The 15,262-nt window shown below is 55.0% G+C and overlaps 6 protein-coding genes across 6 annotated transcripts; 2 read left to right on the forward strand and 4 right to left on the reverse strand.

The window, feature by feature from the left end:
* Nucleotides 1-1,695: 1,695 nt before the first annotated feature.
* Nucleotides 1,696-3,434, reverse strand: BO70DRAFT_293557 (cytochrome P450; the record flags this gene model as incomplete). The annotated part of the gene is made up of 5 exons (XM_025539445.1): nucleotides 1,696-1,870; nucleotides 1,917-2,083; nucleotides 2,136-2,246; nucleotides 2,297-3,153; nucleotides 3,224-3,434. The coding sequence occupies 5 exons, from the start codon at nucleotides 3,432-3,434 to the stop codon at nucleotides 1,696-1,698; spliced, it is 1,521 nt and encodes a 506-aa protein (XP_025398490.1).
* A 2,080-nt stretch (nucleotides 3,435-5,514) lies between these two features.
* BO70DRAFT_57754 (deadenylation-dependent mRNA-decapping factor PAT1) lies at nucleotides 5,515-8,267 on the reverse strand. The gene is made up of 3 exons (XM_025548555.1): nucleotides 8,074-8,267; nucleotides 5,775-7,982; nucleotides 5,515-5,708 (listed from the first exon to the last, which is right to left on the reverse strand). The coding sequence occupies exons 1-3, from the start codon at nucleotides 8,217-8,219 to the stop codon at nucleotides 5,585-5,587; spliced, it is 2,478 nt and encodes an 825-aa protein (XP_025398491.1). The 5' UTR covers nucleotides 8,220-8,267; the 3' UTR covers nucleotides 5,515-5,584.
* Nucleotides 8,268-8,898: 631 nt separating this feature from the next.
* BO70DRAFT_363028 (glycosyltransferase family 15 protein) lies at nucleotides 8,899-11,113 on the forward strand. The gene is made up of 4 exons (XM_025543466.1): nucleotides 8,899-9,383; nucleotides 9,432-10,217; nucleotides 10,269-10,557; nucleotides 10,611-11,113. Exons 1-4 carry the CDS (start codon nucleotides 9,342-9,344, stop codon nucleotides 10,673-10,675), a joined length of 1,182 nt encoding a protein of 393 aa, XP_025398492.1. The 5' UTR covers nucleotides 8,899-9,341; the 3' UTR covers nucleotides 10,676-11,113.
* BO70DRAFT_363029 (mitochondrial 37S ribosomal protein uS12m) lies at nucleotides 11,035-12,072 on the reverse strand. Its single transcript, XM_025543467.1, has 3 exons — nucleotides 11,591-12,072; nucleotides 11,339-11,439; nucleotides 11,035-11,254 (listed from the first exon to the last, which is right to left on the reverse strand). Exons 1-3 carry the CDS (start codon nucleotides 12,009-12,011, stop codon nucleotides 11,189-11,191), a joined length of 588 nt encoding a protein of 195 aa, XP_025398493.1. The 5' UTR covers nucleotides 12,012-12,072; the 3' UTR covers nucleotides 11,035-11,188.
* A 309-nt stretch (nucleotides 12,073-12,381) lies between these two features.
* BO70DRAFT_363031 (proteasome maturation protein) lies at nucleotides 12,382-13,417 on the forward strand. Its single transcript, XM_025543468.1, has 3 exons — nucleotides 12,382-12,418; nucleotides 12,667-13,057; nucleotides 13,191-13,417. The coding sequence occupies exons 1-3, from the start codon at nucleotides 12,416-12,418 to the stop codon at nucleotides 13,256-13,258; spliced, it is 462 nt and encodes a 153-aa protein (XP_025398494.1). The 5' UTR covers nucleotides 12,382-12,415; the 3' UTR covers nucleotides 13,259-13,417.
* A 1,063-nt stretch (nucleotides 13,418-14,480) lies between these two features.
* On the reverse strand, nucleotides 14,481-15,145 carry BO70DRAFT_363033 (uncharacterized protein). The gene has a single exon (XM_025543469.1). It carries the CDS (start codon nucleotides 14,993-14,995, stop codon nucleotides 14,588-14,590), a length of 408 nt encoding a protein of 135 aa, XP_025398495.1. The 5' UTR covers nucleotides 14,996-15,145; the 3' UTR covers nucleotides 14,481-14,587.
* Nucleotides 15,146-15,262: the final 117 nt, after the last annotated feature.

Below are 15,262 nucleotides of genomic sequence, written 5' to 3' on the forward strand. Positions count from 1 at the left end.
GGGAGGAGTTGTAGAGGTTGTCAACGACGACGACCTTGTAGCCGGCCTCGAGGAGGGCGAGGGTGGTGAAGGAGCCAATGTAGCCCGTTCCACTGAGGATTGCGGGGTTAGCTTGAGCGTTATTTGTTGTTGTTGGGGGTGGGGGATCTAGGAAATAGGGAATAGGGAATAGGGACAGGAGACGTACCCGGCGACGAGAACTGATCCAGCAGACATGATGATGGGGAGGAGTGTAGCGAGGGGACTGGAGAGAGGGAGAAGGGATGGGGAGAGAGAGAAGAGGCAAGATGGCGCAAACGGATTGGGGAAGTCGGGCGGCGGGCGGGATATTTAAGGGGCGCCGCAATTGGGATGGGATGGTGGGGGAGACTCCGGTGGAGGGGCTGCCGGCTAAACGTGGGAGAAGAGCAGGAACAGGTACCGTACGTTACAGCGATACAAGGTATCCGAACCGACTGGCTCTCCATCTTCCATCTTCCATCATCATCTCGACAACATCATCACCATCACATCTCTGATTTCCAAATCATTCAGTCATTATCACATCAATCCCCTTCTTCTTACTCTTCTCTGTCTTTCCAGACCGCCTCCCCCTTTCTCTCCCCCACCATGGATCGCCCGAGACAGCCTACGTAAACACCCTGCTGCCCACCGGCCGATCAAAACCACCTTCAGTTTAATTAATACCTCCAAACCGTTTCCCGTCATCCGTCATCCGCCATCATTCCTTCATCTCTCGACTCCGACGTCTCACCGCGGCAGGATACGTGCATGCAGCAAGCATCCGTTGCAGCAGGGACACCATCGCGCCACCAGTCGGAGTAAAGTCATCTCTTCGACGGAGTTTTTCGGCACCTCTCTGCCACTGCTCTCTCGTCTCTCATCTCTGCCCGCCATGCTCCCCTCGTCATCGGACTCAGAACGCGGGCAGGATCACGCCAGCCCCCGGCAAATGACGACCTGCTGTTAAATGTTACTAAGTCAGTCTGAAGCTGAAACCAGGACGGCCCGAACGAAGTCCGCCGGGGCTGGGGCCGCTGCCCGCCAATCAGCGCCCCCATTCGATGGGCTGTTGTCGCTTGTCTTGATGGTCTCATCATTGTGATTGTCCAGCCCTTCCGTGGGCGGGTCAGGCTCCACTGCGCGGTGGGCCCCGCGCCTCGAGAGGCTGCTTGATCCAAGGGTCCAATCGCCGGGCGCAGTCGTGCCTGTCGCTCTGGCTGCCAGGGACAGACAGGGATGGCATGAGGGCCGGTTCGGGGCGTGGGCACGTGGAGGCCACTCTGGCTTGTCGAGACCCGAGACTGAGACTGAGACTGAGACTGAGACCTGCAGCATCGTGCAGATACGGAGTACTCCCCTCCAAGATGTCTTGCGAATGCTTCGGTCGGGGGTCGGGGGTGCGCCCGTGCCGAACGGGTGGTCTGTTGGTCCCCCACCGGTTTAGCTGCGTAGAGCCTCTCGTCCCGGCGCAACAGCAGTCGGGAACAAGACCTGCAGCTGCCCATAGCAAGTACGGTCTTATACTTCACATGCATTTTCAATTTGGCTGCTGTATACAACGAATATATGTTCGGGATGTATTTGCTGACAACAAGGCGGGGTGGTGGCAAGCAGGCACGGACCCAAAGTCACATCGTATCTCCTCGAACATACTACTTGTATATACCTCGCTTCCCATGCCAACCACACCATTCACTCCTCTACCATGCCCGTCACTTTGGCCTTGAGCCGCATCATACCCTTCTCAGCATGCGGGATAATCTTATCGCGCGTGATGCGGACGTCCTCCGGGCGGGTGTCGTACAATTCAAAGTCGAATCGACGGACCAGATGCGCCGTTGTCAGGTACAGCTCACTATATGCCAGACTATCGCCCATTAGCCAAGTCCGAGGATAGAGGCGCAACAACTAACTTCATTCCCACACACGCCCGGCTGCCTCTCATGAACGATACGAGGTATCGGGACAGGTTCTCGCCCCGTGCCGCAGCTTGGATCCATCGCTCCGGGTCGAACCGGTCCGGGTCAGGGAAAATGGCCGGGTCCCGGTGGACGAACCAGGTGGAGGTGCTCATTGGGGTCTGCATCTGCGCGTGAGCTGGTCATCTCCGTGATATGAATGGGTGCACGTACCCCGGGGGGAAGGACATAGTCCTTGTATTGCAGCGTTTCCGTCGGCGCTACACGAGGAAGCCGCATGATGATACCATACGACAAGCGCAACGATTCGTTGATCACCGCGGTCTATATACGAGTTAGCCATGCCCCAAGCGAGACTGGGGTCGTGAACATACCAGGTATGGTAGCTTCTCAAGCTCCGTCCATGTCGGGGTGCTGGTAGGCGTGGGCATGAGCTGCTTCAGCTCGGCTCGAAGCTTCTCCACAATACTCCTATCCTGCGCGGTATGGTAAACCATCAACATGAGAGTACTCGCCGTGGTCTCCGTGCCCGCACCCAGGAGCGTAAACACCTCATCCTCGATACGACGCAAGCTTCTCTCCTTCTCCGGCAAACCGGGGTCCGACAACTTCTTGAAAATCGCACGGCCTCCCTTATCAGACACCTTCTCTCCACTCTGCATACTGGCCGAAATCAGCTGCAGGAATGACTCCTGGAACTCGAACACGGCAGTCTTCCCCGGGAAAACCAGGGACATCACCCACGGCGGCACCTTGCGCAGCGTCTCCGGCACGAACGGAAAGAAGCGGTTAATGTGGGCAAAACTGCTATTCTCGTCGGTACTCTTGTGGATATCGCTCCGAAAGGCCTCATCTTCCAGGAAGTGCCAGGTCTTCCCATAACAGTAATGCGTGATGACGTCCGACGTCAACGCCGCAAAGGCATTGCTCAAATTCACCGCCTTGCCATCTTTATGGAACCCCTCGAACCGCTCCATCAATTTCGCGACTCTTTCCTCGACGAAAGGCGACAACGCCAACACCGACCGCTTCGAGAAGAAATCACTCAACAGGCTCCGTCGAAAGCGATGGTGTTCATGGCCCATCGTCCCGATCGTGGCATAGGGTAGCGAAAATGCCGCATAGGCATCGTTATCCCGGTCCCGTTTGCGACTACTCGATGCGTATATTTCGTCGTAGAACGACGGATCGCTGACATGCACTTCCCGGTTGTTGATGCGTACAATCGGGCCTGCAATGACACGTTGCTTAGCCGACAGTCTCTCTGTCTCAGCTCCCTCGCTCAAAGCCAGGTACCGTACCATATCGCTGATGCATCTTCTCGATCTGGAACAGAAATCTCCCTCCGAGAATCACATCATAGTAAAGCTCATATAAGTTGGTGATCACGGTGAGTTTGGGACCGGGGATCTTCGACAGCGGGTGAAAATATAACCGGTAGACAGTCCGGGTGATGTAGTAGGTGACTATGCCAGCGAGGGCCAGCCACAGACGAGGCAGTTCCATAATCATGGTGGTAGGCAGGTAGGTAAGTGAGTACAATTTCTTTATAAATCGGCTAGGTAACAACTACCTGGCTGAGCTGGCAGTCCAAGACCGACTAACAGTCTCTCAGATCTAGCAAACCACAACATCACGTCCCGAGCCAGTCGATCTTTATATACGATAACCTGCATAACCCAGCCAACTCAGCGACCACCTACTAGTACCTACCCACCCATCCACCCACCTACTCACGACGAGTAAAATCACGCGGATACCAGGAATGCAATACAATCGTTAGCCATTAGCTGTTAGCCGTCAGCCTACCTATCTGACTCTGACAGTTCCCAGCACAGCATATCCCACGGTCGATCAAACCAAACCAAACCAAACCAAACCAACTGGTGCCTCTCTACCCCGCGTGAGATTTTCGCACCAATCCATCCATCCATCCATCCATCCATTTATTCACGCACGCACGCACGCACGTACTTTTTCATGCAGAGTGCTCGGCTACAGGCCTAGCTCAAAGATCGGCATGAGAGCACTACCCCCGGCCGGCAGTAGTAACTAGTCCGGCACGAGGGATAGATAGTAGTTAGGTAAGTAAGCAGACAAGCAAGTGTCTGGATCCCTACTGTAGAAATGAAATGAAGTGAAGATACTTAGACGAGGTAAGCACTAGACATGCACGCATGTATGCATGCATGCATGCATGAATAGGAGACAGCGTGTATGGTATCTACTCCGTATCTACTCCGCAGTGACAGTTGACAATTGGTTAGTTGTTTGCTAGTTATGTTTTCTGTCAGCTATGAAAATGAATGAATACTAGCTGACTGACTGACTGACTGACTGACTAACGGGGGAGTACCGGGACTGCGGCCTGGCCCTCCCTCGTACTTTACTTACGTAGTTGCAGTTGGACGGCCGGGATGGGATGAGGTGGCTGGGTGTGCGACAGAAGGAAGACACTTGGTCGATTTAGATTAGTACTCTGTACCGTGGTAGTATCACTGTCTACTGTCTACTGTCAACTGTCTACTGGCTGCAATGTACTTGGTACTTGGTACAGTACTATCTGGGGTCTGGGTCTGGGTCTGGGTTGGGTCTGTGCGCGGGTAGTCTTCATAAATCGATAGTAGACTTGTTAGTAATTAGGTGCTCTATTGCAGACTAAAAAGCCGCTAGAAAGCAGATAGGCCGCGCGGGCAGTCTGGATTGCGTCCGGATGTATGCATTCTGCAGTGTAGTCTGCACGGCGATAGACGAAGGAGAGGGGGAGAGGGAGAGAGGGAGGGGTTAGACGGGTCGGACATAAGTAAAGTACAGTACTATACTATACTATACTATACTATAGGAAGGGCAACTCGGGCCCGAGGCAGATCTCATTGCCATGATCCCAGACCATCATCAATATCTGCCTGTCATCATATGATTCATGCTTTTTGCTCTACTGAGCCCACCTACATCTACATATGCAGCTAGACATACCCTAATCGGGCCAAAGGAATATGAATCGGATTGAGAAAGAAAGAAAGAAAGAAAGAAAGAAAGAAAAAGAGAAAAAAAAAAAATGAACACATGAACACATAAGCTAGAAGACAGGACAGGAGGAGTAGGATGGGACTATCAACGGACCCCCTCCCCCAAGCATGCATGTCGTAGGACGTCACAAAAAAGGTAAAGAGGGGGGGGAATAAAAGAAGAATTCATGGTGATGAGGAAGTAGTAGTAGTAGTACATCACTGGAAGAAAGAGGCGTGGGCTCTTTCATAGCCCCAACACCAACACCAACTCCAATGCATGCAGCTGCATCTCGGCCGGTCTCGTCGCGCCTCCTTGGTTTTATTGTTGACTGACGTTCCAGCCAGTATGTCTTGTCTTGTATTGCATTGTTTTCTGCCCGCTTGTCAGGGTCTGTCTGTCCGTACTGCCCTAATACAGACAGAAAGACAGAAAGACATCCATCAGCCGCACGGTGAGAGCAACGGGCCAGCAGGCAGGCAGGGCAGCCCTGTCGCGATATCGATAGAATGAGAATCCGTGGGATCAAGATCGGATTCGGATTTGAGATGGGATTCCGAATAGCACATGCGGGTTTTGTCTACACGACACGACACGACACGCCCTCGGATTCGGCCAGCTCAAGAATCACCGGGGGATCCGGTCCTCCTAACTTAACCCAGGAGTTCGACATCGAGGCCGATAGCGCGCATGAACAGGTTCACGTTGTTCAGGCGCTGGCTGGCCATGTCGGCGGGGAGCGTCTTGCTGTAGGTTACTGTCTCCATGACACGATCCCTGAGAGGTGTTAGCTTTTGGATTGGGGAAGCAGAGGGTAGGTAGGTAGGTAGGTGAGGGACTTACTTGACGGCAATGACCAGGCGCTGCTGCTGTTCGGGGCTCGCTCCAATACCAACCGCGGCCAGGAACTGCCACACGTACATGTCGTCGCCGGCGTTGATCGAGCTGGGGAAGATGTCGGCGAATGTGGGCTCGAGGGTGTCGAAGAGCACGTTGAACTTCTCCACCCACTGCTGCCAGTCCCGCTCTGTAGCCTGACCGGCCTCCTTGACAATCTCGGCGCGGCTGAGAAGCATGGTCAAGACGCCCAGTCCGATGCGGGTCTTGGCGACCATCTGCACGTGGGTCTGCGCGATGACGAGCCCCAGCAGGCCGATGATGATGTTGAAGGGAGCTTCGTTGACGTAACCCAGGAGACTGGGCATGACGGCCTGGGAGAACAGTTCGATGGCCTCGCGGACGGCCAGAGAGGGCTGGGTTTCTCCGGGCACGGGCTGCGCGCGCCGGACCACGTCCAAGGAGTCCAGGTGGACGACAATCATCGTGAGGATGGTGACCCGTTGCTCCTGGTCGATGTGGCGGAAGATGCGGGGGATGGCCTTCTTTCCCTTGGGGTACGACAGGAAGGCGATGAAGGGGTGCGGGGTGTTGGTGTTGGGAACAATAGGCTCCATGACCTTGAGCTCCCGCCACAGCTTCTGGTTGAGCGAGCGGATGTTCTGTCGCCATTCCATGTGCTTCTGGATCGCCTCCGCATCGTTCTCGTCCGGCGGCGGCGGCATCGTGCGCTCCATGTCTTCCATCTCCATCAACGTGCTGTAGACGCCTTCGAGGTTAGTCAGGACCGATTTCCGGTCGCTCAGGCTCAGGTCGGTGTGCGGCTTCTTCGCCGAATTGGCGCCTTCCGAGCTCTCGGGGCGCTTGATGTTGAGCATGGGCTTCGGGGTCTTGGCATTGCTGAAGGAAATCTTACCCAGGCTGCCTTCGATGATCAGCTGCTTGTTCTTGGGCTTCTGCTTGGCGGCTTCCACGGCGCGCTGGACCTGCTGCTGCATTCTCTGCATGTGGTTGTCCGCGCTCTGGAACTGCCGGCGAGACCCGTGGCCCCCGAGCCGGTTCCCCGTCTGGAGCAGATAGGTCTGCGCAAAGTGGCCGAGGGGCTGGTGGGGATGTTGCCGCGGGGCCCCGCGGATCTGGCTGTAGACCTGATAGTAGAAGTCCTCCGCCAAGACAGCCTCCGCATCGGAGTCGGCCATGTTCCCGGCAGCCGCGACGAGTTGCTGGAGCTGGATGCGCGTGATGAAGTTCTTATCTTGCGGGGTCATCAGTCCGTTGCCCTTGGAGAGGAGGAAGATCTTATGGTTGCGCTTGGCCCGCTTGGCATCTTCCATGAAGTAGGCCATCCGCTGCTCTTCGGTCAGGTGCATCAACTGCTGGGCGTTGGTGATCACGGGCATCTGCTGGGTGTTATTTCCACGAGGGCCCTGGGGCGGCGGCGGCGGCTGTTGCTGCTGGGGCCGCTGGGGTGCGGGCGACATCGCTTGCCGCTGAGGGCCCACCATGTGCTGCGGGGGGAGGTTGGCATTTTGCAGGAGATGCAGCGGCATGTTGGGAGCATGCGCCGGCAGAGGGTATCCCTCCGGGGTCATGGGCGGCTGGTGCAGCAACTGTGGGGGCACACCCTTGGCAAATTGGGCCTGCAGGATCTCGGGCGGCAGCTGGGGGAAATCTTCAGGGAGAGGCATGTGAACCCGCTGGATAGGCTGGGGTAGCGCAGGCATCGAGTGCGGGAGGGAGACGGGGAGCTGAGTGGGGATCGAGGCCGGTTGTCTCCGCAGCTGCGCTTCCACCTCCTCCAGGCTCATCATCCTCCTCGCCTGCGACATCATCTGGGACTGGGACTGGGACGTGGGCTCCGGCTTGCTGGGCATACCCCAAACGCTGGACTTGGCCTGGAGATCCGGGATGTATCCGGGGTCCTGGTACTTCTCATAGCCCGTTCGTTTCGGCTGAGCCTCTGCCAGAGCGGTCTCGGCGGGGGGTTGGGCGGCCGCCGCAGGAGCGCCCGCGGGCACCCCAGGCTTCTGGAGACTGTAGCGGAACTGCTCCTCTCCAATCGCATCTGCAACTTGAGCCGTCTTGCCGAAGAAGTCGAAGTCCTTTCCGACAGGGCCAGCGCCTCCGGCGCCGCCAAAGGTGTCGTCGTTGAAAGCATCCTGGTCGTCGTTGAGCTGGTCTCCCAGACCGTCGTAGGTATCCTCGAAGTCGATCCTAAGCGGGGGTGAAGGCAGCGCAGGTCAGTTCCAGTCCTCAAGGGCCGCGATCTCGTGGGAGAGCAAGGCTACAGGCAAGGAGCTCTTACACGTCGTCATCGTCGGCGTCTTGGTGGGCTTGGGCACGGGCACGGGCGACCTCGGCGAACGGGTCGGGGGCTTCGAAAAAGCCCCTCCTGTCATTGAGAGAGGCCCGATCCCTCGGCAGGGTGGTATCGAAGCCGAAGAAGGACATCTTCGGGCGGTGGACCGATGGGTGGGTGGCGGGGAAGAGGAGGGCGAGAATTAACACAGCATAATCGGTAGTGCGGGATGAGGTCGCGAGAGCGTCTGATATCACGCCGCCTTAGGTGTCAGGCTGCCAGCAGCCCGTTGATGACTCAGCTTGTCTCCGGCACGTGTGCTAATGTCATGTGATATAATCGATTACCGTACGGTAATCGATTACTGTAACTAATCACTCACGTGATCCGCCCCTCGCATTACCTAATCGGCAATGGTCCCGTCCAATCCCGATCCAATCCCGATCCAAACAAATAAACCGCCGGCCACAAAACGATCTAATTAATTATACCGGTGGACTATCACGGTATTATTAGCTGTGTGCCAAGTCCTGGGGGGGGATGCCTGGCCCCATCCCAAGGCAGGATGGATCGATCGTCGCCCGCCAGAAGAACAGACACTCTGTATCTATCTATCTACTCTGCTCGACAGGCAGACGTGCTTCATGAGAAAGTCCCGGGGAGACTGTTCCCCACAACGTTGATACATACTATGTAGATACCTAATAGTCAACAGTATTTAAATAGTGTCCATTTCCGCCGCGACGTATACACGTGGCCCGGCCAATAAAGGCCGCCGAAAGCCGACGAGGTTACGTCTCCCTTCAGCCCGGCACCGCAATCTTACCAGTCGCTTCTCCTGAATTTCCTCGCCCACCGCCATCCCACCGTATATTAAATCATTTCAAATCATTTCACTTGAACTATTCGTATTTCCGCCCGTTATTCCGCTGCCTATCCCTCCCTCCATCGCTTTCGCGCAGCACGAGCGTTGCGCCGCGGCCTGGATCGGCGAGTCCTACAGACTTCACTTCTCGCCCCGATCGTCAATCCTAAAAGACCACCTGGGACCCTGCCGAGAGATTTCATCTTCTCGCCCGTCCCTGTCTCACTGATCGACCCGTCATTCGTTTCACCCTGATCAGCCTCTCAACTCCCTTGCCGTTCGCTCCGCACTCCAACCATCCAGATTCAGCCCTGCGGCCTCCATCCATCCATCCATCCATCCATCCATCCCTCCCACCTTCCCACTTTCCACCGAAACAGCTTGACTCGGCGCAGCGCCCGCTACCATCATGGCTCTCGGGCCCGCAAGATATCTACTATTCGCCATCACGGTAAGTGCGAGCCCGTGCCTGACCACGGCGCAGGACTGACCGGCCTAGGGGTTGGCCCTCTTCTTCCTCATCTCCCGCAGCGCGATTCCCATCCCCGAGAACATCGGCACCAAGTTGAACCCCTCCACCTACAAGGACTCCTTCAGGGCCTCCCCCTCCTCGCAGAACGATGCCTCCGCGTCCAGCGGGCCGAGCAAGTACATCCCCGAGGCGAGCCGTGTGAACGCCACCTTCGTGACCTTGGCTCGCAACAGTGATGTGTGGGAGATGGCCAAGTCCATCCGGACGGTGGAGGACCGCTTCAACCACAACCACCACTACGACTGGGTGTTCCTGAACGACAAACCGTTTGACGACGAGTTCAAGAAGGTTACGTCGGCCCTGGTGTCCGGCAACACCCACTACGGCGTCATCCCCAAGGAGCATTGGTCGTACCCCGAGTGGATCGACCAGGACAAGGCCAAGAAGGTGCGCCAGGAGATGGGCGAGAAGAAGATCATCTACGGCGACTCGGAGAGCTACCGCCACATGTGCCGCTACGAGTCGGGCTTCTTCTTCCGCCACGAGCTGATGATGAACTACGAGTACTACTGGCGCGTGGAGCCCAGCATCGAGCTCTTCTGCGACATCGGCTCCGACCCCTTCCGCTACATGAAGGAGAACAACAAGAAGTACAGCTTCGTCCTCAGTCTGTACGAGTACTACGACACCATCCCCAGCCTGTGGGGCACCACGCAGCAATTTATGCAGAAGCACCCCGAGCACATCGCCAGCGACAACTCGATGGGCTTCCTGAGTGATGACGGCGGAAAGACCTACAACAAGTGCCACTTCGTGAGTATTCCGCCCCGAGTATGGGTGCCAATGTGCTAACCGGCTCTACAGTGGTCCAACTTCGAGGTCGGAAGTCTGGAGTGGCTGAGATCTAAGGAGTATATCGATTACTTCGAGACCCTGGACCAGGCCGGTGGCTTCTTCTATGAACGATGGGGCGATGCACCGGTCCACTCCATCGCGGCGGGCATCCTCCTGAAAAAGGAGGAGATCCATTTCTTCAACGAAATCGGCTACTACCACGTCCCCTTCACCCACTGTCCGACGGGCGAACAGCTGCGGATGGACCTGAAGTGCCACTGCAACCCCAACGACAACTTCGACTGGAAGGGCTACTCTTGTAAGTTCGCCTGCTGGGAAATCAGGTCCGCACGGCATGCTAACCAAGCACAGGCACGTCCCGCTACTTCCAGGTCAACAACATGGACAAGCCCAAGGGCTACGAGAATGAGAGTTGAATACGTGGTGTAGGCCAAATTCTCGTCTGCGTTCTTGCTATTGGCAGCATCGCTGTGGCGCTGAGCAGAAACGGCCGGGCATGTGTGGCCGGCATCGCTGGGCATCTCCTGGGCCAAGCAGGAGCCGGCCGAGGCACTGTTCAGTCGTGGAGAGGCACCGCCTAATCGCCGCCTCCCCGCCTCCGCGGCCCTGCCTTCGTCTTTTCTTTTCCTTTTTTTTGATTTCCTGATTTCCGAGCCGGGTGTCATGTGTTCATAAAGATTGTCGGGGATTTCGTCCGGGCGTACTCATCACATCATTTCTGTCATATTTCCGGGGCCGTCTGTACTGGCGTGTGGGATAGAAGGGAATGGAGCTTTGCTGCAGCACGGATTGCCTCATAAATGTACATAGCCATTTTCTAATGATAACAACGATAAGATCCGTCTTAAAAAAAAAACCAGGTACTCGATATCGATACAGATAAATCACAAAATTTAACACCCGCAGCCCATATCACACTGCACTCAAATCTAGTCCTTCTTCGGCTTCTTCGTGCCGTACTTCGAACGACTCGTTAGGCGATTGGCAACACCACCCTGCACTCGTTAGCTAACATCCCAGACAAACTCTACCCAGTCCCAGCCAAGAAATATCACCAGAAAGGGAGAACATGAACATACCAGATCCATAGCACCCCGAACCAAGTGGTACTTCACACCAGGACAATCGGGAAGACGCCCACCGCGAACCATGACCACACTGTGCTGCTGGATATTGTGACCTAAACGCAACCATCATAATTAGCCATCTAGCCATTATCCACCATCACCATCACTACTATTACCACCCCAACCCCCAATCCAGTCCAATTCAATCAGCTCCCCCCTCAATCCCCCCATCACCATAACCAAACAAGGAAAGACTCCACTCACCCTGACCAGGAATATAAGCCGTAACCACCTTCCCACTACTCAACCGAACTCTCGCAGTCTTCCTCTCCCCGGAATTCGGCTTCTTGGGCTTCGTGATACCCGTCTTCACACAAACGCCCTTCATCTGGGACCGACCAACCAGGGCCGGCGACCGCGAGCGCCGCGCCGCCTGCGCAGTCCGACAGCCCCGACGCACCTGGTTGTATGTCGCCTGGCGGAACGGCGACGAGGAGAATTGCCGGATGGCGAGGCTGACGGAGCCGTTTGGCGTGCTGGCAACGGGGCGGAAGACCGGCTGGAAGCGCGCCGGAGGAGGTGTAGCTGTCGCGGAGGCGGTTTTGAGAGCGGGGAGGAGGCCGGAGGGACGCTGGACTAGGGTCCGGAGCGTGCGGAGGGCCAGGGACGAGACGAGGAGCGGCATGGTGAGCGGTTGTATGTGGTGCTGCTGGATCCTGGAGGGAGGGAATCCAGGCGGGTTTGGGGGATGCGGATGATTATTTCCAGGCCCGGGCTGGGGATGTGGTCACGTGGTGAGGGATTGTTGCGTGGGTGGGGGCTTTGGGCGTCCGGAGGAGCTACTTGCGTGGGTTGGTTGCCTGGCTGGCTGGGCGGCGAGCCGGCGATGTCAGAGCTGCTGCTGCTGCTGCTGCTGCTACTGCTGGCTGCTCCGACGACTCTCCGCTCCGACTCAACTCCCTCTCTATTCTATTCTATCCTATCCTACCCTATCCACGACTCTACATACACCACTCACCCTCCAATCCCCTCATCTACGCTCTTCATTCTTTCCGTTTCCCCTACTTCTTCTCTACTACAGCCGCCATAATGGTATGTCCGGCCAACCGAGTCAAGTTCATCTAACCCAGCCTACACCTCACCTCATGCACTCACTCACTCACCTCCTCCAACCCTCCATCTCCGTCCCATCCTCCGCTATCCTATCCTATCCTATGCTATCCTCACCCCATCCTCACCCCATCCCCTCCCCTTCCCCCTTCTATCCCCAACCCCAACTCCAACACATACTAACCAAACGCAGTCCCTCCGCATCGCCCCCCCTCCGGCCACGCCACCAGCACAACAAACACCACCACCCGCCTGACCCTCCCGTACCCATCGCGCGGCGCCCCTCGGCCCCAGGCCTCCCCGACACCCTCCGCGACAACATCACGCTCCCAGCGCCCCGGGGCGCCCCCTCCACGCAAACCTCCGTGACCGCGTCCGCCCACCCGCTCGAAGCCCGTCTGCACGCGTGGCGCGCCACCCAAGACGCCCTGAAGATGGAGTCGCTGCGTCGGGCGTACGGGATCGCCGAGCCCGTGCGCCGCGGCATGGAGCTGCGCATCGTCAAGGATGGATCGTTCACGCCGGCCATGCTGGGCGGTGGGAAGGGCGGGAATCTCCATGAGGATATTTTGGTGCTTGGGGGGAGGGATGCTGAGGTGGGGTGGGAGGATGTTTTTAAGGGTGCGTTTTACTTTTCTTCCTTCTTTCCTTGTTTCTTTCTTCCTTCCTTCCTTCCTTCTTTCTTTCTTTGGTTTAGTTTGGAGGGGAGGGGATGATGATGATGACGGTGCTGACTTTGTGTGACTAATTGCAGGAGACGAGTTCCGCGAACCTCCTACTTTCCACCATGAGATGGAGAACAGATTGCGTATGGAGCATTAGGGGGGTGGATATCCAGGATCAAGGATTGTTGATTGGGATATGGATGGGTTCATGTGAATGCATGGATATAGGATAGGGATAGGTAGGACTGGGCTGTTTACGGGTCGTTATGATGAAGTAGTCTTTGATACAATGCATGCGGATACAACAATCTAAGAGGCTGTCCTGTCGTCTGTATACTTCATTTCACCCGAGACGCTGGGTAATGAGACCGCAGACATATTGACTTATCTATTGTCTGAAGACGTAGGCTAGTGTCTAAAAAAAAAAAAAAAACAGCTAATATCAAATACCTCGGCTACATTATCCCAGAAGTACCGTACTACTTAAGACAGCTACTAATAACAGCTACCATATGTGCAATTGTTTCTTTGTACAAGTAAGTGTAGTATTAGCCCGCCCTTCTCAGAGCGCAGCATAGCCACAAATTCAACACAGCCCATCATCGCACAAAGCCGCATCACAGCAAAACTAAGTAGATTCGATCAGATGAGACGGCGGGCCAGTCACACGCGGAAGAGAGCCTCCAGGGTCTTCCGGGTCCAAAATCGGTCAATCGGTCGATGGTCCAAGCCCTAACTCGGCAGTCGGCGGAAGAGGTAAAAAAACGAAACGAAGCGAGACAGACAGAAAGAGCCAAACAGCAATTCAGGCGCGAGGACAGTCTTCCGTATATGGACAGAAATGCACAGAGGCCGGCCAGTAATACAACACAGGATGATGAGGGAGTAAATGGAGAGAACAAAGCTTAGGGTATATACGAATAGATGATGGTGATGATGAGGATGAGGATGAGGATGAGGATGATGATCGGGAGCGGCGTCAAGCAACTCAGAACTATGATGCAAGCCAAAATGGTAAGGCAAAAATAAATGCCAATTTACTTTACTTCATTCCTAAGAGCTACTCCGCTCACTAGGAGGACGCAAATTGTGCATATCCTCGGTATAGATAAGATAAGAAAGACTTGACCATCGAATATACAAGTTGGCGAGGGTAAAGGAGAAAGGCCTTGGGTGTGAAATTAAATTTGCGATTTTTGTGAAGATACCATATTATGAGATTGGAAGCAATTGTTCTATGGCTTTCTAAGTGAGAACCATCTCCGTCCCCGATGACAATTTGATTGGTTGTCCGGATGCTACTATGAAGGATAATTCAAGGTCTTACTATGGTACAGATGATGCCCTTCTACCTGTAATTCCTATAAGATGAAACGCCTTAACGGTCTCGATCGTGTTCAAACTCCAGCAAGGTGACCTATCATACATGATTTAAGTATCCCCAGATGATCTACGAGATGAAAACCCATGAGTATATCTCCAGTCGTCAGACCAGGTGAACAAGAGCCTCCACTATCTCTGCCACTGCACCGGTATCATATGACGCGTTGTGGTAGTTCTTAGCAGACGTCCCTTTGTGTCCCACAAGGTATTCATTCACTGCCTGAAGCTGCTTCGAAGGAAGTTTAGGTAGGAGTTTTCGGCAAAGTTCACCTAGGTTAACTCCTTGGAAATTCGATGCGTTCAGGTGGGAAAACTTGCTCTGAATCAATTTGTCCTTACCAGAAAGGATTCTGAGGAAGCATTGCATATCGTGGGCCGAAAACCAAGATAATATCTGGATATCACTCTTGCTGTATCTGCAGACATTAGTGATGTATTCGCTTATCTTCGAAGGTGTCTCGCCGTTTGTTTCGATGCCTCCATAGCATCTCAAAAAAAGAGTGCCCATCATTCCATGCTTATCTGAAACATATGAGGAAGTTATCTCCAGGAAATTCTTAGTACACGAGGCTATCGGACATACCCTGAAGTCTTTACTGCGGGGTTCTGGGTAAAAGTATGTTCTCGAAATGAATTTGGAAGAGTATATACATGACGTGAACATTAGTCCAGATAATATACCAAGAAATGAGGTGAGCGATTGCTAGCCAAAAAGAAGTTTGCTTGCTTGTTTGTTTGTTTGCCTAGTCTTATTCACCGTTTGAGGAGCAACACACAA

Source organism: Aspergillus heteromorphus (assembly GCF_003184545.1).
Source record: "Aspergillus heteromorphus CBS 117.55 chromosome Unknown BO70scaffold_16, whole genome shotgun sequence".
NCBI classification, from domain to species: domain Eukaryota; kingdom Fungi; phylum Ascomycota; class Eurotiomycetes; order Eurotiales; family Aspergillaceae; genus Aspergillus; species Aspergillus heteromorphus.